At 38.4% G+C, this 23,387-nt stretch overlaps 5 protein-coding genes across 6 annotated transcripts; 1 reads left to right on the top strand and 4 right to left on the bottom strand.

Moving 5' to 3' along the window:
- Window positions 1-834: 834 nt before the first annotated feature.
- On the bottom strand, window positions 835-1,815 carry LOC121807150 (AT-hook motif nuclear-localized protein 27-like). Its single transcript, XM_042207354.1, has one exon. It carries the CDS (start codon window positions 1,608-1,610, stop codon window positions 894-896), a length of 717 nt encoding a protein of 238 aa, XP_042063288.1. The 5' UTR covers window positions 1,611-1,815; the 3' UTR covers window positions 835-893.
- Window positions 1,816-8,393: 6,578 nt separating this feature from the next.
- Window positions 8,394-14,906, top strand: LOC121809406 (RNA-binding protein 38-like). Of its 2 annotated transcripts, XM_042210007.1 has the most exons (9): window positions 8,394-9,502; window positions 9,779-9,902; window positions 10,208-10,337; window positions 10,695-10,748; window positions 12,205-12,241; window positions 12,332-12,569; window positions 13,927-14,037; window positions 14,126-14,224; window positions 14,344-14,906. In XM_042210007.1, the coding sequence occupies exons 1-7, from the start codon at window positions 9,272-9,274 to the stop codon at window positions 14,022-14,024; spliced, it is 912 nt and encodes a 303-aa protein (XP_042065941.1). In that variant the 5' UTR covers window positions 8,394-9,271; the 3' UTR covers window positions 14,025-14,037; window positions 14,126-14,224; window positions 14,344-14,906. The 2 variants fall into 2 exon arrangements, with proteins under 2 accessions (XP_042065941.1, XP_042065942.1); XM_042210008.1 differs by lacking the exon at window positions 10,695-10,748.
- Window positions 14,907-15,060: 154 nt separating this feature from the next.
- Window positions 15,061-17,462, bottom strand: LOC121809408 (psbP domain-containing protein 3, chloroplastic-like). The gene is made up of 10 exons (XM_042210009.1): window positions 17,323-17,462; window positions 17,168-17,237; window positions 16,952-17,064; window positions 16,814-16,870; window positions 16,236-16,316; window positions 16,062-16,144; window positions 15,903-15,978; window positions 15,544-15,662; window positions 15,411-15,455; window positions 15,061-15,337 (listed from the first exon to the last, which is right to left on the bottom strand). The coding sequence occupies exons 1-10, from the start codon at window positions 17,399-17,401 to the stop codon at window positions 15,311-15,313; spliced, it is 750 nt and encodes a 249-aa protein (XP_042065943.1). The 5' UTR covers window positions 17,402-17,462; the 3' UTR covers window positions 15,061-15,310.
- A 706-nt stretch (window positions 17,463-18,168) lies between these two features.
- On the bottom strand, window positions 18,169-20,448 carry LOC121809417 (short-chain dehydrogenase/reductase family 42E member 1-like). The gene is made up of 5 exons (XM_042210033.1): window positions 20,096-20,448; window positions 19,437-19,779; window positions 19,101-19,369; window positions 18,829-19,025; window positions 18,169-18,735 (listed from the first exon to the last, which is right to left on the bottom strand). Exons 1-5 carry the CDS (start codon window positions 20,283-20,285, stop codon window positions 18,292-18,294), a joined length of 1,443 nt encoding a protein of 480 aa, XP_042065967.1. The 5' UTR covers window positions 20,286-20,448; the 3' UTR covers window positions 18,169-18,291.
- Window positions 20,449-20,567: 119 nt separating this feature from the next.
- LOC121809418 (cysteine protease XCP2-like) lies at window positions 20,568-22,330 on the bottom strand. The gene is made up of 4 exons (XM_042210034.1): window positions 21,825-22,330; window positions 21,272-21,507; window positions 21,052-21,192; window positions 20,568-20,935 (listed from the first exon to the last, which is right to left on the bottom strand). Exons 1-4 carry the CDS (start codon window positions 22,297-22,299, stop codon window positions 20,720-20,722), a joined length of 1,068 nt encoding a protein of 355 aa, XP_042065968.1. The 5' UTR covers window positions 22,300-22,330; the 3' UTR covers window positions 20,568-20,719.
- Between the last annotated feature and the right edge of the window lie 1,057 nt (window positions 22,331-23,387).

Genomic DNA, 23,387 nt, shown 5'->3' on the forward strand with positions numbered 1-23,387 from the left:
GCAGTTGGGGCCTGTGACTCAAATTTGAGGGAATGATGACGTAGAGGGACTTGGGGTCTGAAACCGGGCCGGAGTTAATGATGCCTTGAACTTTTTTGGCTCTTTGATTGACGTTATTAAGGACATATCTATCCTAGTGTTTAGTGACATTGAAAAGCACGATGGCCCATTCTTAGTACTGAAACAGTGTAATACGAGTAGGAAATGAATTGCTCGCAGGAACGTAGCACAGTTGGCAACGAAAGGGCAGATCTTGCTGCAATGAGCCTGGGTTCGAATCCCACTGCTTTCGTGTAGTTGCTTCCATCTCTCACTCTCAAGTGTAAGGCCTTGGGAGATGGGCTTCTTCTGGCAGCCAGTGGGTTAGGGTCTCCCCCTTAACGGGCTACTGCGTATCCTGATTGAACCCCTCACATGATGTCGGGCCGGAGTGTGGGGGCCGTCAAAGCGACGGAATCGCCTTTTTTGCTGCAACGAGTAGGAAATGAATTAGGTGACATGCGACCAAGGTAGCCAATAGTTGTGTGCCGCGCGACATTTGAGTTCTTTTACTTTGTATTTGTAATTTTATTTACGGAGAATATATTTTCCCTTTTTGAATTCTAAAGTTGGATTTTTTTCAACTGTATTTTCTTAATTTATGTCTTTTTCAGTTAGTATTTTGTATTAAAATTATACTGTATATTAGAATGATCAAATCTCTGGCAAGAATAAAAATGTTACTGTGCAAACTTAGTTGATTTCAAAAGAGAAAAATTAAGATAAGAATATAACAAAAGCTGGTTTGATTCATTAATTATCATTACCAACAATCAAATACGGAGTATTCTTTATGCTACAGAGAAAAAAAAATCCATTTTTTAATACCAAAAAAAGCACACATTTCAAGAAAATCAAAACGGTGGTGGCGGCCTTACATTACTTCCACCGCCCAATCCAGACAAATCAGCAGCAAAGAGATAATTCCCCGCCGCCTCCGCCGCATACCCACTTACCGAGCTAAACAAACCGCCGCCGCAGCCGCTATTACCACCACTGACACCGGAACTCTGCGAGCCGGCGCCGCTCCCCTCCTCCTCCAGAGGCAATCGCTCAAACACCGCATTCGCAAACGACGCCGCCATCAAAACCACAGGCCCCGCCGCCACCAGGGGCCCAACCACACTCCCGCCGACCACCTGCCCCTGCCCGCCGGCGAGAAACACCGACAGCCCGCCAGCCCCCGGCGGCGCGGGCGGAGGCAGCACCGTCCCCGAGAGCGAGAGGATCTCGAAGCGGCCCTGCAGCGCCACGGAGGGCGCGGCCCCGCCGGGCTGGCGCAGGGAGACGTTGGAGACGGCACCGCTGCCGCTGAGGATGCAGACGCCCCTCCCGCGGCGCCTAGCGTAGGCGGAGACGCTTTCGACGACGTCGTTTCCGGAGGAGACCTCGAGGATGTGGGTGCCGAGCGCGTTGGGGGTGTCGCGGGTGACGATCGTGGGGGGTTTTGATTTGTTCTTGGAGCCGGGCGGGCGGCCGCGTGGGCGACGCCCGGTGGCGGCGGAGCTGGTGGTGGGGGTTTCTCTTAGGTGATGAAATGAATTTGGGGCTTCTTGCTCGTAATCGCCCATTTCCGTAAACGCAAAATCTCTCTCTCTCTGTGTGTATGTGTGTGTGTGTTTTTAAAGAGTGAGAAGTTAAAAGAGAAATTAAAAAGCAAGTGGAAGGGATCTTTTACTGGAATCTGACAATAGCAAGATTGAAACAAGTTATTGACAGAGAGAGTATTGAAGGGAGGGTGGAGAAGAAGCTTGAGGAGCAAGTGTTTGGATTGCAAATGGCAAATATGTTTTCAAGACTATGATGATGACTTCAATATTGCCTTTTTCTGCTCATATATTATATAGTTGTAAAAAAGAATAATAGGTTTATATGCAGAGATGATATTCAAACCTCTGAACTATATAACAAATGAGCGCTTGCATAAATACTCCACATCCATTACACAGGTTAAAAAATTAATAAAAAAATATGTTTATTGTACTAAACAAAAGTATAGTATAGTAAAATAGAGTATGAAGTAAATGTAATAAAATGGCGTATAAGAGTTTATAAAATATGAAAGAGGAAAGGATTTAACTATGATGGAATATTTTTAAATTTTAAATAAAATGATTCAACTATTATAAATGGATAGGAGGTGGAACTGTTTATAAAATGAAGTGAAAATTAGAGAGAATTGCATAATGTGTATGAAAAGAATTGAAAATCAAAGAGATTGTGTATAAAATGAAGTGTGAATAAAAGATAATTTCATAGTAATACGTATAAAAAGAAGTGAAAATCGTTAAGATTCGATGGGGTGTTATTGTTATTAACATAACGAGTAGTACATGTTATTAATTTCGGTTGGGGGCGGAGCTAGGATTTTATTGGGAAAGAGGTAAAATATAGTATATAGGAAAAATTTATGTATTTAAGAAGGGGCTTTAGTATGGTTGAAGTATATAATAAAAAATTAATGTATAAATATATAAAGAAATGAGTGGATGAGTAGTGGCAAATGCCCCATAGTGGCTACGCCCCTTATTTTCAGTACACATATGAGTGACATAATTTGCTTTATTTTGATGTAGTAAAAATACATTAGTCGCTATTTTAGCAATATTCTTTAGTGGAGCTACATAAATTGTGATGAAATTGCAAAATGAATGCAATAGATCAAGTGAAGTGCCACCTAGAAAATAGAATTGTACTCCTAGTTTTATCTTTTATTTTTTAATGACTATGGCTATATTTTACTGTAATTTTGTAATATCAAATACATTAGAAATTATAAATATCTCTTCATGATGATATAAAAATATTGAACATACAACTAGTTGTTGGACTAGTATTTTTAATTGGTCAAGAGATCGCAGTGACAGCGTGGCATGGCTCCACGTGGAGAGTGTCGGAATTTCGAAACCTAGTCAACTCAACACTTTTCTGATCCTCTCTGTGTACTTTTTCTAAAATTTGAAAAACAATATCTACAAAAATTGGGAATAAAAATCAAAGAAGTTGTAAACTTTTCGTAGATTAAAAAACAATTAAATATTGACACACACTAATTTTTAGTGTAAAATACAACAAACAAATAAATGAAAAATGAAGGGAGGAGAATGACCCAGATTGCGGCGGGCATAATGGACCCACAAAACACTCTCCTAATCCCTATCCACTCAATATCATTTAATTAAACACCTACTATACTCCATCTGTCCCGCCTTAACAGTTTCAGTCACTTTTAAGTACTCATTTTATAGAAATAATAATAAATAGTTAAAGTGGAGAAATAATAAAGTAAGAGAGAGAATAATGTAGAGAAGAGTCTTATTTCTCTCGCGTACTTTATCATTTCTCCACTTTAACTATTTATTATAATTTTTACAAAACGAATACTCAAAAGTGACTGAGACTGCTAAAGCGGAACGAAAGGGAAGTATTATTTAATTATATAGTAGTAGTAACATACATATTTTATTTATACTAATAATTTAGAGGTGCGTTGATATTGCACAAACTCAAGTCTGGCTCTTATATTTGTAACGATGACTACCAAACCACACACTACATTTAAGATATAATATGATATTGAAAAAGCACCCATTTTGAAAAGAAGAAGATGCAAATATATTCAATTAAATTAGGATGGTTGTTTTAGTAGCTTCTTGTTTAACTATTGCTTTCTTCATCCAGAATAATTATTAGTGTGACTTTGTTTTCTATTTTTTCAAGAGGGGAATACTGTAACATTTATTCGCAATTGCATGTTACATAGAAAGACCAATCAACATTTTCGAAAGTTCATCACTATTAAATATACAATAAAAGAATAGGAGAAAGAGAGATTCCATTCCATCTTCTTACTTCTCTTGTCAAATTACATAATTTATCATATCTATCCCTCTTTCTTTTCTTTATGACAAATAAATATAAAAATTAAAGACTATATCACAATAAACTCAAACACTGAGGTATATATATGTAGCTTAATGCACTGACCATTCTGTTCTAGACTATAATGCACATATGTATGATCTTTTTCTCTTTCTTTTTAGGTTTTTTATGGTTTACAAAAAAAATTAAAGGTCGGATTATAGTGGACTCAATCGCGAAACTTTTACTCTAAAATATTAATCACTCTACTACAAAGTCAACACACACATATATACTTTTTTTGAAATATGATTGAATAAGCAGATATTTGAAATGCTGCGTCACGATAGAATCGAATCCAAGACCCTTGGCCTCAGACATTGACCACTCTACCACTAACCAACGACATCTATATCTCTTTCTATGTGCCCAGATGGTGGAGTTATGGCCTTGTCAAATCGAGTGATTATGCTCTTAAAAAAGGGGACCTGAAATGAAGGGAAATGGGGCCAAAGCCATGCCTCAAATGGAAGGTTCAGGGTATATATCCATGCCACAAATCCAATGAATCCAAACAAGAATTCACAACTTGAGCTGTAATTTCACTAGGTTTTTAAGTGTATACTTTCCATGACTTGATAGTATAATATCTGCCTTCTATATATCTCTCTTTGTCAATATTTCCTCGTACATAAACAGCTGGGGATATCATCTTCATAAATAGCATTGAATATTATTTATATAATTTTACTTTTTATGTGTGAGTTTTTTATTCAAATAAAACATTTTTTAAGTGTGAGACTTCTTGTAAACACAAAGTAAAGCTATGAAATAACTGTATTCAACTCTAGAGAGAATTATTTATATGGTTTAGTGCAAATTTCAATATTTTATTATATTGTAGATGCTTTTTTATGAACGAAGTTATAGTTTCAAACGGTCGAGAGCAAAAGAAGCATCAATAGACTGAAGGATCGATCTTCCTCTTTGAAATTTTCAAAGTTAATCAAGTTGGTGATCACTTTTTTATTAATTTATAACTGCTCGATTCATGCATATAATAATAATGAGGGTAAAATCAATGAAACTTGCAAATAGATTGAATTTTTATATGGCAGCCATAAAGTAAGACTTTTGTGCTATACTTATTTAATTTTCTTCGACTAGATTGTGTAGACGAAATCACTAGTCTCAAAGCAAAAAAGGTTTTGAAACTTACGACGCCCATAGAGAAATGATGATTAAACGTGTAAACATCATAAAATTGCTCACTCAAAACTATATGGATAAACTACAAAATTCATTGTCAATGAAGAACATCGATATTTTTGAAACACAAATTTCTTACTTAAGCTTGGAGTTATTGGATGAGTCCAATTCGGCCCACGCCCACCACAAGTCTGACAACTTGGGCCCGACCCAGTCCATGTGTACAACTGAAATGGGCTGGGCATAAATCATAAGAGAATACAATTTCTTGCAAAAACTCTTAGAGCATCCGCAGCGATGAGTGGACGGGTGTCCGTCGTCCGTGCCAGCGAGCAGCTGACATAGTACGTTCTGATTGGCCAACGACATTTTCGTTGGAAATTCATTTATTTTTTTACTTTTTAAAAATTGAAAATAATACCAAAAATTAAAAAAAATTCAGATTCCCAAAAATATGGCTGTTTTTTTACCGTTTTTCTGGATTTTTTTTAATTTTTTTGATTTTTTTTATTCCCAAAATCATCTATAAATACACACATTTATCATCCATTTTTCACATCAAATCATCTCTCATTCATATATTTTCATACAACTTATCTACATCTTCCTCTCTCACTCAAACCCTCTCAAATGGATTTCACCAATCTCATTGCGGAAGCGGAGCGCGAAGAACAAGAATACTATGAACAATACCGTGCCGCCTATGAAGCGTATGTCACCGCGAATACCCCCTCCTCATCGACCAACTAGATCAACCCGCCGCTACATCCATCGTGACAGGGAGGGAGCCAACGAAAGGCTCGTTGCCGACTATTTTTTCGACCAGCCACGGTTTCTGGAAGATTACTTTCGGCGCCGTTTTCGCATGTCAAAACGCTTGTTTATGCGTAGTGTCAACACATTATCCACATGTGTTGAATACTGTCAAACAAGTACAGACGCAACCAGTCGGCAAAGTCTCAGCGTTGCAGAAGTGTATGTGTGCCATCCGACAACTTGCTACTTGGCAAACGGTTGGCCTCTTCGACGAGTATTTGCATGTCGGTGAGTCAACTGAATCCTTTGCCTTAAAATTTTTTGCGACGGCGTTCGTTCAGCTTTCGGTGGGGAATTCCTTCGGGCACCCATCACCGATGATTGCCAACGGTTGCTTCGTCTTCACGAAACAGTCCATGGTTTTCCCGGTATGCTTGGCAGCATTGGCTGCATGCATTGGAGGTGGAAGAATTGTCCGACTGCTTGGAGGGGGCAACACTTAAGCGACCACAAAGGCGGCTGGCCAACACTTATCCTTGAAGCGGTCGCCGACTACCGCCTATGGATTTGACATGCATATTTTGGTATTGTCGGAGCCAACAACGACTTGAACGTGCTCTATTCTTCACCATTCTTCAATGATGTTTTGAATGGTGTAGCACCGGCGATCGACTTCACCGTCAACGGAAATGGATACCACATGGGTTACTATCTCGCCTATGGTATCTACACAAGGTGGTCGACTTTCGTGAAGACGCTCAGCAACCCGCAAGACCCGAGACGGGTTCTTTTTGCGCAGCGTCAAGAGTCTGCTCGGAAAGACGTCGAAAGAGCTTTTGGGGTTCTTCAAGCCCGATTCAACATTGTGAAGGCTCTGTCTCGACTGTGGTACGTGAAAAATATCGCCGACATCATGTACACGTATATTATCTTGAACAACATGATTATAGCTAACGAAGGACCGATGATGGCTAGCTTTTACGACGAGGATGAAGCTGGAAGCTCAACCGCGATGTCTCCCCCACGCCGAGGTGTGCATACGACGGTGGGCGAGAGGATCGAAACAAGGAACACAATGCGCGATAGCCCACATTGAACTACATGAAGACATAATCAAATACATTTGGGCGGAATTCGGCCACGAGTAGTGATTTTTTTAATTTTACGAATTTAATTATGTAATTTTTTATTTTTAGGATTTTAATTATGTACTTTTAAATTTTTAGGATTTTAATTATGTAATTTTTAAACCGAAATGTTTCCTTTTCGATTCGACAGATAATTACGTAGTGTCATAAGATTGTGCTCCAAATGACATACTGTATATTTTCAATTTGTATTCATTCGGAAAATAATACGGAGTATTACTTGTTTAATGCCAATCCACAAGTAGGCATTTAGTTGCTGAAAAACAATGCTACTAATATTTTATTTATAAGATAAGATTCAGTTATTTAATTTTGGGTTGATTATTTCGTATGCATTGATATAATTTTGTATTTTCTCGTCTTCAATTGCTAACGTTAAGAGTTAATTGATATTTAATATTGTAATAATAAATTTATTTATAAAATAAATCAATTTATGGCAAGACATGGGCGAGACAAAAAATGGGACAAATGAACCGATTAATTGATAAAGTCATGTCTAGGACAATACTTTTCTTTTCGTTTTTATGTTCTTCATTTTATGCCACGAAAACCATGATTACGATTTTGTATGATTAAATTTATAAACACTGTACATACAAATTAGAACGGCATTAAGCAAATAATAATAATAATAATAATATTTTTTTTAAAAAAATAGAACGGCATTAATCAATTTTTATCCTTGGTATTGGAGTTATAGGAAAAATAATAATAAACCACTTTAGATTCTATAAATTCAACATTAAATTTCACATTTTGTTATTTTTAAAATGATTAGTCATAACATGTCTCATTAATTTTTAATGTAGTAGTATTCAATAAATGAGTGGCATTTGATAAATGATTTCTTACTCGCATAGTATATAAAAGTAAGAGTTACATTCGTCAGTATTTTTAAAATTTATTAACGTTCGGGATGAATAAAATATAAAATAACCATAATGTATAAGATAAATAAATACAAAATATAAATCACTAATGATTGAATTTTTGACATATCTATAAAGTGTTCGATTTGATAAATCAATCAAAATTAAGTGTTATAGTATTAAATTATTCGGTTAGATAAATACAACAATCTGACATAAAATTAATTAATATTATTCGATTAAATAAATATAACAATGTCATATAAAACTAATCTTGAGCCAATGCAATACCATTAAATAATCTCACATAATTTAATTTTGATTACCAAACACCCCTTTTATACCCACAAATATACAAGTTAGTGGGGCAACACATTGATAGATAATTATATTTTGGATAGAATTTAATTTAAATAAAATAAAAATGAAAACGACATACAGTAGTGATGGTGAAGAAGATGGCCCACACTTCCAAGCTGTATTTCTTCTATGTTTGGAAAAATGGAAGCAGTTGTCCTTCCATAGTCCCCCAGGCCCAGGCCCCAATTTCCCTTTCTTCCTCATTTCATTCCATTACCAGATTCTCTCTCCAAAAAAAAAGGAAAAAATTTAATTCAGAAAGATCATGACAACTTGTTCCAGATCATCCCTCTCCACCATCATCACTCTCTCCCCGATCACAATTTCAAATCCAAAACCCTCCCTTTTCCTATTCTTTAATTCATCTCTCAAACTATTGTAATTATCACTCTCTTTTTCACTCGGTTGGAATTTGATCGAGGAAAAGCAGCTTGGAAATTCCGTTGAAGATTCGCCTTTTCAGCTTTTCCCCACCATAGTCCATACCTACGCTTTCCCTGCTCTCTTGTACAGCTGATCCCCCCCTTCTTTTTTCTCCTGTGTTTGACCCACTACTGCCGCCTCCACTTTCCGCCTCAAAATTAGGGTTTTCTTTGGGCTTCTATTCCTTCGATTTCTTTTTGGCTCGTTTAATTAATTTCCCCTCATTTAGTTTATATTCCTTTCCAGCTTGATCTTCGTGCGTCGTAATCTGTTATTGTAAATTCAAAATTCAAATCTCAGAAGCCTTTATTTTTAGCATCTTGTGTACATATTGTAGAATTTAAAATTTCACGGACAAAAGATGGCTTTTCAATCGCTTTCAGCCGTAGCTAGGGTTTTTCTAAGGTTTTCCTCTTAAATTGGTAGTACTTTCACTTCATTGGATCGACTTTAGTATCACTTGAATCGCCGTTTCCCCCCTTCCTTGATTAGATTTAAGAACCAAACCCTTTTTTTTTCATCCGAAGCTTTCTTCTCTCTGTTAGAAGCCAAAAAAAGGAAGTCGCTTTAGTAATTTAGTTTGATAAATTTGAGGAGGTGATCATGGCTTATCAGCAGCAGCAGCCTATGCCTGGGCCGAGCTCGGGGCAGGGAGGATACCAGTATATGAATTCTCCATTTGGGGATACCACCTTCACTAAGGTTTTCGTAGGAGGGTTGGCTTGGGAAACTCAGAGTGAGACAATGAGGCGTTATTTCGAGCAATTTGGAGAGATTCTTGAGGCCGTGGTCATCACCGATAAGAATACTGCCCGATCCAAAGGATACGGTTTTGTGAGCACTTGTTAACTTCCTTGACGATTTTTACTTTTGATTTGTATTAAAATTTGTATTCCTGCATTGTTGTGGCTCTTAATGTTCAACTTGTTGGTGATTGCACACTCTAGTTTTGGATTGTAGACGATTAAGTGGCCATTATTTCTTTTTGATGCTGTAACATTTATAAGCATGAAAGAAAAAATGGGATTATTGTAATTTATTGTGATTGAAGAAGAAATGTGGATGCTTGAATGACTTGGGTACCAATATGGTTTTGTATGGAGGGTCTAGGTGACTTTCCGGGATCCAGAATCCGCTAGGAGAGCATGTGCAGATCCTGCACCAATTATTGATGGGAGGCGAGCTAATTGCAATTTGGCTTCACTGGGGAGACCTAGGCCAGCTATTCCGTTTGGTAATATATTTGAATTACCTTCTAAAGTGCTCTTGAGGAAATATAACTTTTTTGCTTCTTTTGTTTTATTTTCCACCCCAACCTCTTCAGTCTTCAAGTTTGGTTTTATTGTGTCCGGTGAAATAATTTCTGCCAAATTCTGACTAGAGTGAATATACTCAAGGCATTAATATTACTTCTATAGACAAAACCTTCACAGATTAATCTTTATATTTATATGTGGAATGGTTGAAATTGAACAATTGTTCTTTGGTAATATGGCCATTTTTTGCTAGATTATATATGAATCTCTTTATTCCTAATAGGACGCCTTAGATCTCCTGCACCTTACCTTGGAGGACAACCTGCTGCTAGAGGTGCTTATGTTGGAAGTTTTGGCTACCAGCAACCTGTTACATATGGATTTCAGCAAGGCTTGATGTACTCTCCTTATGGGTGAGGAACATCCTTTATTGGAATATTCATTTGGTGTGTTTGCTCTTGCTGTTGCCTGCCTGTTATTTGTGAACTCTTCTACTCTGGCTCTGCATTTGCATAGATGGCAGTTCTGGTATTTCTCATATTATGCTACCATGCGGGCACTCAAGTTGTTTATGTTGTGATAGTCCATATATAAATTTTTTTATACATCACCATGTTTGATTAGTGAAATGAGAGTTCAGAAGCTTGTTGTTAAAGTTCTAGAATGTTGTGTTTGTTGACTATTTCTTTAGTTAATCTAAGAAGTCTTCACTTTAGTTAGTTATTGTGTTTGTAATGCTTGTTGATTTCAACTGTCATATATGCTTGTAGGGGTGGGCATTCGCCTCGGGTAAATTGGAATGCAACCCAAACCGGTCTGGTCAGGTATTATTGAAAAATTGATTATGGGTGCCTGCTTACTGGCCTGATGAAAATTGGGCAGTTAGTAGGTTATCCCTATGGCTTTGGGGGAGGGGGAAGTAATAGATTGGGCTTTTTCCAGTGAAAAGTCTTCACACTATCCTATCACACAGGCTAGACAAACTCATATAACTGGTCATCTTCATAAGTAATAAAACTTTAAAGTTTGCAGTCCATGTTGTTTTTATATTTATATCCTATCTGATTGCCATTTGGAAGAATAAAGAAGGATAGTGGACATAATGGTACAAAATGTGGAAAGTAGATGAAGTGAAGGTGAAGACAGCTGAAGGTTAAGAGGAAAACCTGTAGAAATAGGAAATCAAAACAAGGAGAGAAAGAAACCGAAGATAGAGAAATATAAAAACAAAGGTGGCTTTATGGTCTGATTTTGCTTTAGCAGCCACAGGTAGTGCTAGTGAAATAAGGAAGGGAGTATTTGAAAACCATAATTAAGGCAAAGCTTGAAGAAATCTGATACTATGTTCCTGTCTTAATCTAAAGGATCCACTTCAAATATCTGATCTGTTGCCATTCCAATGTGTTTGTGTTGCAAAATCTATTATTCGTGCATATATTGATCTGAATATAGTTACCCTCATAGGTCAAGAGTGTAGTTTCAGTTCATATGAATTCATGGCTATGGTCTCGATGATATATATGTGTCTACTTTGGGATGTCATATCTAGTAATTATTGAAATTTGAACATATTTGGTCCAGTGTTGTTAAAAACACGCTCGGGGCGCGCCCGGGGCGCGGGTCGCCAGGGTCGAGTCCGGCTTCGCCCCAACATGGGTGAGCCGAGCGAGATGCGTGGGGCGCAGTGGGGGCGCAATCAGGGCGGTCGGGGCGCGCCTGGGGCTGTGGGGGCGTCTGGGTTGACGAAGGGGGCGTGAATCCGTTTTTGTGTAAAGAGGGAGGAAGCTGAAACTTTTTTTTTATTTTATTAGTATTTTAATATGGAGTCCTTCTTTTGATAAAACCTAGGCACCCACCGCCTCTTTTTGCCTCTAATCATTTCAACTTTTTACTTTTCCTCTTTTTTATACTATTAATTTATTAGTATTGCCAACTTTTCATGTTTTCCCAAAATAACTTAATTATAAAATTCATTAATTACATATCAAAACAAGTAAATAGACTATAATTCCTTCGATAATTATTTTCTACCCAATGTCAGATGGAATTTTAAATATTTTTTCTTCCTGTTATGTAAGTATAAGTATTTATATATTAGTGACTTATATTTAATCATTATTATTACTAATATATAAATAATAAATAATTTTGCCCCCCGATTCGTGGGTCCCTCGCCCCGACGCCCCATCGCCCCGCGACCCGGGGTCCAGCCTCATCGCCCTGGACCGACCCGCGACCCTAACAACACTGGTTTGGTCATTAATCCTTTTACTGGTGCAGGTATGCCGCTTACAGTCCTGAATATCCTTATCCTCAGGTCAACATTAGGAAACTTGATGTTTAGTTATTTCTAGTGCTATAATATTCTTTCTAGTTATTTTGACATTGGACCGGTGTTTTTGTGTAGGGAGTTTACAACCCATATGGAAACCAGCAATACCTTCACATATACGGCATGCCTGGAGCAGTGGGCACAACTATGTATCCATACAATCAGATGAGTCAGGCTGTTCCCGGAAGTCATAATTACACTGCATTGCCAGGATATGCAATGCCTGGCCATCAGATAGTACAGTTTGGTGGACCCAATGTCAATGCTATGACAACGACTTCCGTTCCAACTATTCCATCCCCATTTCCTGCTGGTAATATGCTCTGTTCCTCTAGTTCAGCATTTCAGATATGCACATCTTTCATTTTCAATCTGTTCTATGTATTCTCTGTGGTGACAATTCTGTACTATTCTTATTGAGGGCCTACTTCTTTCTTTTCCCCTGCGAGAGAGATTACTTTCTTGTGTGGATCATTCATAGAGGACGAAAAATTAATTTTACTAGTTGTATTGATCCCTGAATTTGAACAAGCACAAGGTTAGTATTTGAACTGCTCAACACCAGTAGTAATACCAAATAATTATCCCCAGTGGAAATCATACATGCCTCTGTTGTCATGATCAATTTTACTTTTACAAAGTGTCGAGCAGCGCCACCATATCTCTGCCTGACCAAAAAAGTACTGAAAAACCATTTTCTCTATCATTTCCGTATGATTGGTTATTTGGCTGCAAGCTTCATGGCTAAAGACCATGGTGGTCTCAAGAATTTGCTAGTTTTTCCTACGAGAAGGTCCTAGCATGAAGATGGATGGCATGCATTTAAACTGAAATCTCTTCTAGAATGATTATGTAGCCTGAGGATTGACATAAGTGATTGTCCACATTCTGGCTGCTTTACTATTCTTTGCGCACAAGAGTTTTCTTCCTTTTTCTCTCTTGAACTGATGGACAAGTTATGGTTATACCCGTTCCTCAAAGTTACTGGTTGCTGTTCTAGTGACTGCTAATTTAGTGTTGGACTGAAGGTTATGGGATATATATGGTTGTAGTGCTACTGAAAAGGGAGAGGGCTGTGCGAATGGTGGTGTTAGTTCTCCCATTCTCCTTATGGGCTTAGAAATATCTATCTAATACTCCCTCGGTCCCATAATTTATGGCACACTTGGGTAATGGCACAAGATTTTATGAGATGTTGTTTTGTATGTTAAGTGGAGAGAGAAAATAGTACTGTATTTATACTATTGTGAGAGAGAATTTTTTTCAAAAAGGAAATGTTACATCTTTTGTGAGACAAACTCAAAAGTTAAGTGTGACATCTATTATGGGACGGAGGGAGCACAGATTCTTTGCATTTTCAAAAATAACAAAAGTTTTACTTTGCTGAAATGTTAGGAAATTAGTTTTCCTCCCTTGTGAATACTGCTCTTGTCATGGTTGGTGCCGTTGACATTTGTGTTTTTATTCATGTATACATATTTACTTGAATTTATGAATGATGGACCTAGCATGTTCCGGCTAGATGATTGTATATTATTTCGTCATTATAAAGGAAATAATACATCACGCCAGCATTCGTTTAATGATTTCAACTGCTTCCATGAAAGGGTTGTATTTTTCTCTGAATCCTTGAACAAGCTGACCTGGGGCTAACATTTTGGTCGTATCAGGTGTTGGAACACCTATTCAACAACAGCCACAATACTTACTACCTGCACATTCACCTCAATACATGCCAGGTAGCGGTTCTGACCAAAATGCTGGGTGAGGGTTTAATCTAGGTAAGTTTTCTTGTCGTCATCCACAAAATTTTCCACATAACCATCACCATAATGCTACAATCCCGTGATATTTTAAACCCAATTTCAGGTTCCCTTAGATTGCAGCAGGACTAAGAACAGCAGTACTGCCACTTCATTGGTGGGCTTCAAATCTTGCCTTGCAAATTATTCGCTTTGCATTCTAGAGGTACCCTTCCTAGTTTTCATTGCACTTTGGTACCTATGTTGTGCATACTAGTTGTTCCCCTTCGAATTCATGCCACCCTTGAGAGCAAGATTGGGCTGAGTGCATATGTATTGGTGCAGGTCTTACATTGTCACGCTCACCAGAGAAGTCAATGTCGGAGTCGCTCCCAATGGTGGGGAGAGGATGGCACATCGTAAAACTTGGTGTATTTTAAAGACACTTTGTGTTGTGGCAAAATGAGTCGAGTCTGGCTGGAATGGGATTTCTGGCCTAGCATGTGGAAATAGTGACATTCATGTAAAAAGAAAATTTATGGTAGAATCAACATATGATTCTTTTATAGTGAGTCAGACCCCAACATTTTGGGTGTGTAGATAGTCAGTCAGTCAGTCCCATTCTGCATTCTCTGTATTTAATTTACTCAGCATCCATGTCCATAACCCACACCACTTTTAGCTTCTTCATTGTCAAGTCTTGGATTTACTCCAGAGCTTCACTTCAAAATATGAAACAAGAAGCTCAATTGCTTTGCTCTCTTATAATTTTTTTAAATATAGGTAGGGATCAATAATTGTTATCGAAATAACTAGTAGTATAACTCATTGAGTGAAAAGTATCATTATAGCATGATGTGTTATGACCATTGTAGATCATGAATAGATCAATGGTTAAAAGTGGTTCATTGGTCTTGCATGAGGAATTTGTATGTGATGGATGATTTTATGTATGTAGTATTAACTACGATATTATTGGAATTGTGATGGACTGAAAAAATTCGCCATGTTGTAAGCAAAATATTTGAAAATTGAGAAGCTGAGACCAAAAATTCAATGTTATATCCTCTAACTTGTGTTGCTCTAAGATATAATAAGATTAATGTAACATATTTGTTCTTGAGATTTTGGTGCAGTCACAAATCAAATTACTTTAGTCACATTGTAGCAACTGAAGCTAAAACCCTAAAGCCAAATGTTTTCACAAAGGATTATAGTTTATAGTTGAAGAAAACTCCAAATACTAATGCCTGTATACTCACTTCAACCAAGGACAATATAATGGCATTGTTGTACGACCTTGGATGATTCATTAACTTAATCTGAATGATGAAACAGCCTGTTGAAAAAGCAATGTTATTTTGCATGATTTGAAGATTAGATTATGCAAAATGTACGCGATTGCAGCTTACCTTTTGAATCTTGGGGCCAAACTTTTCTTCCTCTTCATCGACAAACTACACGATGCAAGCAAATCGCTTAGGCTAAAGATGGAAAAATGAAGATGACACTGAATCCAGTTTATAGTATTAGCATATGACTAACCTGTCCTGTGAGAGTGTATAATCTGTTGTAAGTCCCATTGTTTGCTACACCAAGAACTGAATACAAATGTCTCCCACTTTCTCCAGGATTTTTCAATGTGTACTCTATATAATACAACCCTGTCCCATAAAACATGCTACTCCACTAACATTCTCAATTATCCCAAAAAAGGCTAGTATAATCTTAGTTAGAAACTATATCTTCAAGTAGTTTGCATTGACAACCTATAATTTGCTACATATGGTCGAACTTAAAGGGAACAAGTTCATAGTTAGCCTACTCATAACACCCCTGTCTTGAAAACAACCTAAATTCGTCATGATGACATATGATCGTATTCGAAGGGAACTGGTCATTACCATTGGAAGCTCTGCTATCTATAAGTTTGGCTGCAACACCAGGAGGCCTCTGCCAGCTTCTGTCCAAACCACCAATCTGCAAAAAATACCGAACCATTCATCACATTCATTCTGTTCATCACATCAAGTTGATAGAAAACAGAAAATGGTGAAACCTACAAGAGTTTCTGCAAATTCGCCGACTTTCCCAAAAGACTCCAGTCTGGTGAAGTCAGCACCGAGGCCAGTAATCGCAATGCTCACTGGGGCAAGCAATAGAAGCAAGTCCAAGAAAAACATTAGACTAGAGTTGGACCAGAAGTTCCACAAAAACATCCTTCTTTAGATACATACCATTTGATCTGGAGGCCTCCTGTGGGTAGAAAGCAATTAGTGCCCTTACTCCGTCTCCTTCTCCCGTGCCTACTTGCCAATCTGCGCATACGCAACTTTACTAGCAAAACAGTATCTCATCCACTGATGAAACTAAATATGATCAACCACCACGAGCATATCAGAAACTCTATAGTAGTTTTTTTCAATTCAACAATCAGTGCCTTAACCCAGTCTCCTTCTCCCGTGCCTACTTGCCAATCTGTGCACCCACAACTTTATTAGCAGAACAACCATTTAACAGAACCCCTTCCACTTATGAAACTAAATATGATTAATCACAAGTACTTTCAGAAACTAGAAAGTAAGTGGTTTGTTTCACTTCAACAATCAAACAAGATCAAATAACTTTCTTCCTTCCAGCTCTCATAAAAACAAAACAGCTACCACATGCTAAATTTAGTCAGTGTTGAGTTTTTTTTCTACCTATTCCATAGTTTCAACACTTCAGATATGTATCTCTAATGCTAAAATTTAGTATTTCTGCTGAATGTAGAAATCCAATCACAAAGTAAATTTCATCCCAAACGAAAGCTCACCTTCTGGAATAGTGATCTTAAACTTGTTCACCTCATCAGTGTAAACACGAAAACCCTCTGGTAATGTTATAAAAATCCAGATTATAAGATACCGATTAAGAAATTGAAATCTTCCTCATCAATAAACAACACAACTACCGCTTTCAGCAGCCAATGCAGCCGTAGCAATTGCAGGAAAAGCAAAAACAGAAGCCGCCGCCTGCACCAGCAACTCTCTCCTTCGCTTCTTACATTCATCTCCAACGCTCACGCTGTCAAAAATCAATTAAAAAAATCCAGCAAAAAAAAAAAGTAAAACTAAAATTGCATGTTTGTGCATAATTTTAATGGGCGAGAAAGATGGAGAATGATTGCCATTGGGTCTGCTGATCAACCACATTGCTCTTGCAGCAGATAAAGCAGGTACTCTTGTTCTTCCTATTGTCTTCATAAAATAAAAATAAAATTCTCGATGAATGAACAGATTATGCATCGGAGTTACAGTAGAAGAGGAGTGAGAAAGAGCAGACCTTGCTGGGGGGAGTTGGAGAGAGAGAGTGAGGGATGAGAGAGAAGGGAATGAGAGTGCAGAGAAAAAATAGGAGCCATTGTTGCTTTGCAGTTGAGAAAACAAGCTGTGATGTAAATTGATTTTTATGATTTTTGATAAGGTAAGAGAATAATTTTTTGGATTTTGCTGATGTGGCTCATATTATCATAATAGGATGATAAAATTGTTTTTATTTATTTTAAATGTATCATTTCTAGTTTAGAGTTTGTAAATGAACTTGAGCTATAAATTTTATTTTTAAAAAATATTGTTAAAAGTGTTTTGAGGTATACATTTTATTCTAAATAAAACTATAAATGAAACGATATCAATTGGACTAATAAAAGTCTAACGGTTGCACATAGATTATTAGGCAAGCCACACTGGCGTCAATTATGTCCAAAATAAAAGGATTAGGTCGGATTCAGGAATACGCATAACCCATTCATCGATGATTTTAAAGACCAAATTTATTAGCATGTGCATGAAATACCAAATTTTGCCAAACTAGTAGTAGTACTATAGATTTTTTGACCAATACCTTTTTCTTCTAATAATATATTTCTTTTATTGATTGTTTCACTCTCAAAAGATTACGACATATCCAATCCACGAAATACTACGACATATCCAATCCACGAAATACTGTTTTATTTTGTCATTTTGCAGTGTCACCGATTTAAAGTCAGGAAATAATATTTCATTATAAAACTAATACTACATGAAAGTGGCGGCTTGGATTAGCTGGCTCTTCTATGCAATTGCCTCGAGCTGGCCCGGCCCGGCCAGGCCCGAGATGAGCTGATGCCTCTAAACACAACTCCCATACAAGAAACTTATTTATCTAACATTCTGATATAGAAGTATTATTTTCACGTCAGAATTAAACATTCCAGAAAATTAGAAAGAAATCTCCAATCATAACTCAGTACCACAGTGGAGATAGATCTCACTTTGATTGCAATTCAGCTCTTTTCAGTAGCAAACGCAATGAAAAGAATCCCATAACAACAGTTTGCCAAAACCAACCTCTTGCATTGGCAGGATCACATCTTCTTGCAAGATGCCACGCGTACGCACCCTCCCCGATATGTGCAGCAACGGCAGAGATGAAGACTGCTCGTATCACCGCCATGGAGCGTAGAAAGAAGAGGCAAATCGCTCTTATCACGGGAACAGGGCCCAAGTCAGGCAAGCACACGGCACAGAACAGCATTGCCATTCCAATCACGACAGCCACCCACGCATATATGGTCGGACCATCCAGCGTTCTTCGTTTCCTCTCCTTCCAGTACTCGACTGTTGCAGCCATACCCTCTTGAGGGCTGACCAGAGGCCTATAGCCCAGTTCCTCCTTCGCTTTGAGGAACGAAAAGTAATGTGTCGTGCCAACCTGCCAAAAATCGGAATAAGTATTCTTAACCTTATAGTCTAACAATATGTGCATACAAACAAACATATGCAGCAGGTAATTTCCGGGTAGCACCTTGTAGACTTCAGCGGGGAGTATCAGAGGCTGAGGAAGCCACCTCCGGTTTAGACACGGATACAAAAGTGAGTAAAACATAGAGAAAACCTTTCCAAGGAAAAGAGCCTGGGAGACGGGCAATGTCAGTTTAGGGAGCTCATATTCCAAGCCTTCGAGCAGAGGCCTGAGGAACTCAAAACTGTTGACTGGAGAGCCTGTCGATTATACGGGAAACAACTCAGACGAAACGAAAACTAAAACTCAATCCATAATATGTGGGACAACTTTACCATCCGATATGAAGTAGGCTTGGCCGGCAGCAACAGGCGGTCCTACTATCCCGGGAATATCATCCAAAAGGCCCATGCTTGCCTGGAGCATTGCCAGAACAAGGTTATCAACATAGAGCCAATCCGACTTCACATTCGCTTCACCAATTCTGAACAGCAGAAGACCCCGCTTCGCGAGTTTAATGATCCTAGGCAGGTGCCTTTCTTCACCTGGCCCATATATAGCAGCAGGGCGGATCGCACAGGCATACAGCGTTCCTTTCTGTTTTCTGCATTGATCAAATTTCATATTAACCGATGAGTTAAAAGAGGTTACGAGTCCTTCAAGAAACCTACCTAAAGGATCGACTGTTGTGTTTGAGAACAAGCTGCTCAGCTATAGATTTACTGCGGCCATAAGGGTTTACATGGTCAGCGATAGGAAAGTAAGGCAACGCCTCGTTTCCATTCACGATTTCTTGCCCGCCAAACACGACATTATACGTGCTGACATAAACGAGCCTGCTCACGCCGTGCTCCAGGCAAGCATCCAAGACGTGGCAGGTTCCGTTTATGTTTACTTCATCGACACGCCCATACTGAAGCATCTCTTTGCCCGACATTCCATACGAGGCAAGGTGGAAAACACAATCTGCCCCTTGTAAAGCCTTCTCAACATCCTTTTGCTTACACACATCCCCTGATTATTGCACATGTATAATATCAATAAAATTATGTCATAGAGTTTCTACTTTAAGTAATACAGTATCAAGATTATGCATTTGCTTAATAAGCCAAAGAATTCAATAACTTGAAAATTAAGAAATTGAATTTTCTCGAAACCCCAATTACTTACTGCAGCTCCACATGTTCATTCTATCACCATCAAACTAATGTAAAACCGTAAAATTCACCAAAATCAAATCATCTACGGCAATACGATAACTCTCAATCGACAGCAGAAATATCAAATCAGGATCCACAAGTTGAGAAAAACGACAAAGAAAGAAACAGACCTTGTAGACAACGAACGCCGCGAGCACGGAGAGCGTCAGACCAGGGTGATTCGGCCCGAATATCGAAGGCCCGGACTTGATATGCACCTCTTCTGAGTAGCTCCAAGCAGAGGGCCGAGCCCACAAAGCCAAGCCCCCCCGTGATCACGAAGGTTTTGCCTTCTATCCCCTCGTTCTCGCTCACATGCATCTCGAAATCGGAAGCCCGCAATGTGTTTGCGAAAATGCGTCAACGACCTCAGACGACTCTGCGGCTGTGTGTTGGGACTTATGTTTGGCATATACTGTACTACTAGTATTTAAGAGTTGGAAAATTAAATAAATAGTGTGTGGAGACTTTTGTTGGCTATTAAGAGTAGGTATATTAAATACTTTATTAAAAATTATCATATTGTGTTAGATTTTGTTGGCAAGTATTTAAGAGTTGTCATGATATTTATATTCAAATAATAGAAATGTTAGGATGTTTAAATGTTCATGAACATGTGTTTCTTCAGATAAATGAGCTTAATCAAAATTACATCTCTTTAATACTAGTAATAGAAATGTAAAGAACAGAACCTTATTCTTGAAATACACAGTAGTTTGATTTTTGGATAGAACTGTCACATATTGCTATCTACTTCACTTGCTTTTGGTTGGGAATGAGGCCATTTTGTTGATGCCACAAATTCCAGCTGGTTTCCCTGTGTTTCTCTTCATTCTGATGTATCCTTTCTCTCCCCATTTCGGCCCCCACGAGTTCTTTACGATGACGTAGTCCACCCCCCTTCTCGTCCCATATCCAACGGCTGCCACTCCGTGATCAAGTTCGGTCCCACAGTGCCCGTCAAACACCCCCTGCAATAAAAACTCACCAATAAAATACTCATTTCACTTTTAGTATAAATGTTAAGTAAACAAGGCTTCTTGCTGCGTGCGTTACTTGTAAAAAGGAGTAAAGTTTGAGCACGTACCCCGCTGTAGAATTGGAAATCTCTGCCCGAAGCCTCAATGGCGACGCTCAATGGCTGATTCGCCAGTGCCTTCAACAGACTCTTCTCGTCGTTGGCCGGTACATCGTGGTATCCGCTAATAGTGACTGCTTCAGACATTGCCTGAAAATCAATCTTACAAATGTTAATTTTCATTGAAAATCATGGAAAACACTGTTGATTGTTTATAGAGGTTGATTACTCTGCTTTGTTCACAGGTTCCTTCCTCCATTATGTATGGATAGTCTTCCTCCTTATGAAGGCCGCCGCTGGAAACGATGTAGGTGAAGGCGTAGTCCATGAGGCCTCCGTTGCAGCCGCTGTTGTAAGCCGTGTCACAGTCGATCAGCTCCTGCTCTGACAGCTCGGTCAGGTTCCCCGTCACGATCTGGTTTATGCCCTCCACCGCAGCCACCGTCGAGAACGCCCAGCAACTGCCTGCATTTGCACTCCAAGAATCCCGAGTTAGCACTCATATCCAAATATTCAGTCGTCAACATAATTACAAATATGCCACCAGATACGAGTTTGTTGTAAAAATCAGACCGGATCGGCCAGTTTAGTTGTACATATAAACCGTTAACCTATTAGACCGGTTCGACCATGAACCGTCCGGCCTTTCAACTTTTTTTAAAAATTTTCAAAATTACTCGTACTTAATTAATGTTGGACTCATGAATTAATAAAAATTAATGCTAAAAAATTCACTTGATTGTTTTCTTTTATCGAGACATCCTGCAATTTTTTGCACGTACCGCACGAGCCTTGGTTCTTGACACGAGTAACGGCTCCTTTCTTCCTCCAGTCTACGGATTTAGGCAAGCTCTCGAAGTCTCGCTGTTCGAACTCCTGAGGGAACTCGTTTCTCCTAGGCAACCGATCATCGACCCTGAGCCCTAGGAACCTCTGCTTGAACTCGTCGTGGGTCATGTCCGCGAACTCGTTCAAGCCCAACCAATAGTTGGTGACCGCCTTATTCCTTTCGTCGACGTGCTTCAAATTATCCTTAAATATCTCGAACCTATGCAACTTCTCCTCGATGCTCTCGTACATCTTCCCGTGCCTGTCAAGCCACGACTCAAAGAGGTTTATGAGCTTGTCGATGGAGGTCAGGTCGTCGGGCGAGTAGCCCACGATGGAGAAGTCGCGGGCGGCCAATGCCCTCCACGTGGCATAGGAGAAGATGAAACATGCAAGAAAGAGCAGTTTGGGAAGTGAAGTGAGAGCCATGTTGGTTGGGAGATGAGTTGTGATTGGCCAGTTTTTATAGGTAAGATTTAATGTTTGGAAAGTGTTTGCTTTCAAGTGAAGGTGTCTGAGACTTTAAGGTTGGTTTACAGTATGTTTCCAAAATTGGTGATGATGATACACAACTTCTGAGCTAAGAGATGATGTTATAATTTGGTGACAAGATCCTAATCAATCGATAAATAACAAATTGTGTTTTTTTTAACTAAAATTTTCTTTAGGCACAAGGCCCAGCCATGTAGAAGGCATATTAAATCACAATTTGATCCGACATCAATAGGCCCATCCATGTTGAGGTCTTTAATAAAAGAAGTTACGAAAAACAATGTATTTGAAGCCACGCCCTCTCTCGAAGACCAGAACTTGAGTCGGGCGCCTTAGACCACTCGGCCATCCTGACATGTTGTTCGACGTTAATGTAGTAAACTCATATATAGCTAGCACATATTGAAACATTGCCAAAACTAGGTTGAAAGGATAAACGGAGACAAAAGTTTTTCAGTAAATGGAAATTTAGGGGGTAATAGAAAATTCTAATGGTTGAATAGATTTATATACCATGTGAATTCAAGATGAGATGTGCTCTGTACAGTCATCATCATCATCATCATAATTATTATGAATATCAAGAGGTACTAGTATATTAGTAAGAATTGTCTCATTATAAAAAGTTTCTCGTTACAATTTCATGAATTACTACTATGAAACGTGTGACCGTGTGAGAATAAGTTTTGTACAATTCGATGCAAAATAAATTTTGAGAAGAGAGAGTTTCAAAATGCATTGATAGCAATGGTACGAACACAAGTGGTGTCCCAACTACTATACTACTAGTAATACACAAACTACAATAATTCCTGCAATAATTCTAACCGTATTTAATTTTTTTTTGTACTATATGGTGGCGTTCGGTTGGAAAGATAAAATTATAATGAGATTCAATATAGGATAAGATAAGATGAACTTTATCTTGGACTAAATTAGTATTACTAAATTTTATATTGATGTTTGGTTGAAGAGACTATGTCCAAGACACAATACTAATTAAAAATTATATTAATCAAACTAAT

The sequence above is a fragment of the Salvia splendens genome, chromosome 6 (genome assembly GCF_004379255.2).
Source record: "Salvia splendens isolate huo1 chromosome 6, SspV2, whole genome shotgun sequence".
Lineage (NCBI taxonomy): Eukaryota > Viridiplantae > Streptophyta > Magnoliopsida > Lamiales > Lamiaceae > Salvia > Salvia splendens.

What these genes read in the sequence shown, in the direction of transcription:
- LOC121807150 (XM_042207354.1), bottom strand. Translation starts at nt 1,610, where the DNA reads ATGGGCGATTACGAGCAAGAAGCCCCAAATTCATTTCATCACCTAAGA.
- LOC121809406 (XM_042210007.1), top strand. Translation starts at nt 9,272, where the DNA reads ATGGCTTATCAGCAGCAGCAGCCTATGCCTGGGCCGAGCTCGGGGCAG. An exon ending in TTGATGTACTCTCCTTATGG is followed by an intron (nt 10,338 to 10,694) that starts GTGAGGAACATC and finishes ATATGCTTGTAG; the next exon opens with GGGTGGGCATTCGCCTCGGG. An exon ending in TCCATCCCCATTTCCTGCTG is followed by an intron (nt 12,570 to 13,926) that starts GTAATATGCTCT and finishes TGGTCGTATCAG; the next exon opens with GTGTTGGAACACCTATTCAA.
- LOC121809408 (XM_042210009.1), bottom strand. Translation starts at nt 17,401, where the DNA reads ATGGCTCCTATTTTTTCTCTGCACTCTCATTCCCTTCTCTCTCATCCC. An exon ending in TAAGATCACTATTCCAGAAG is followed by an intron (nt 16,317 to 16,813) that starts GTGAGCTTTCGT and finishes GCGTATGCGCAG; the next exon opens with ATTGGCAAGTAGGCACGGGA. An exon ending in GCGAATTTGCAGAAACTCTT is followed by an intron (nt 15,979 to 16,061) that starts GTAGGTTTCACC and finishes TATTTTTTGCAG; the next exon opens with ATTGGTGGTTTGGACAGAAG.
- LOC121809417 (XM_042210033.1), bottom strand. Translation starts at nt 20,285, where the DNA reads ATGCATGTGAGCGAGAACGAGGGGATAGAAGGCAAAACCTTCGTGATC. An exon ending in CACAACAGTCGATCCTTTAG is followed by an intron (nt 19,370 to 19,436) that starts GTAGGTTTCTTG and finishes TGATCAATGCAG; the next exon opens with AAAACAGAAAGGAACGCTGT. An exon ending in TCCCCGCTGAAGTCTACAAG is followed by an intron (nt 18,736 to 18,828) that starts GTGCTACCCGGA and finishes GATTTTTGGCAG; the next exon opens with GTTGGCACGACACATTACTT.
- LOC121809418 (XM_042210034.1), bottom strand. Translation starts at nt 22,299, where the DNA reads ATGGCTCTCACTTCACTTCCCAAACTGCTCTTTCTTGCATGTTTCATC. An exon ending in CAAGAACCAAGGCTCGTGCG is followed by an intron (nt 21,508 to 21,824) that starts GTACGTGCAAAA and finishes GTGCAAATGCAG; the next exon opens with GCAGTTGCTGGGCGTTCTCG. An exon ending in ATTTCCAATTCTACAGCGGG is followed by an intron (nt 20,936 to 21,051) that starts GTACGTGCTCAA and finishes TTTTTATTGCAG; the next exon opens with GGGGTGTTTGACGGGCACTG.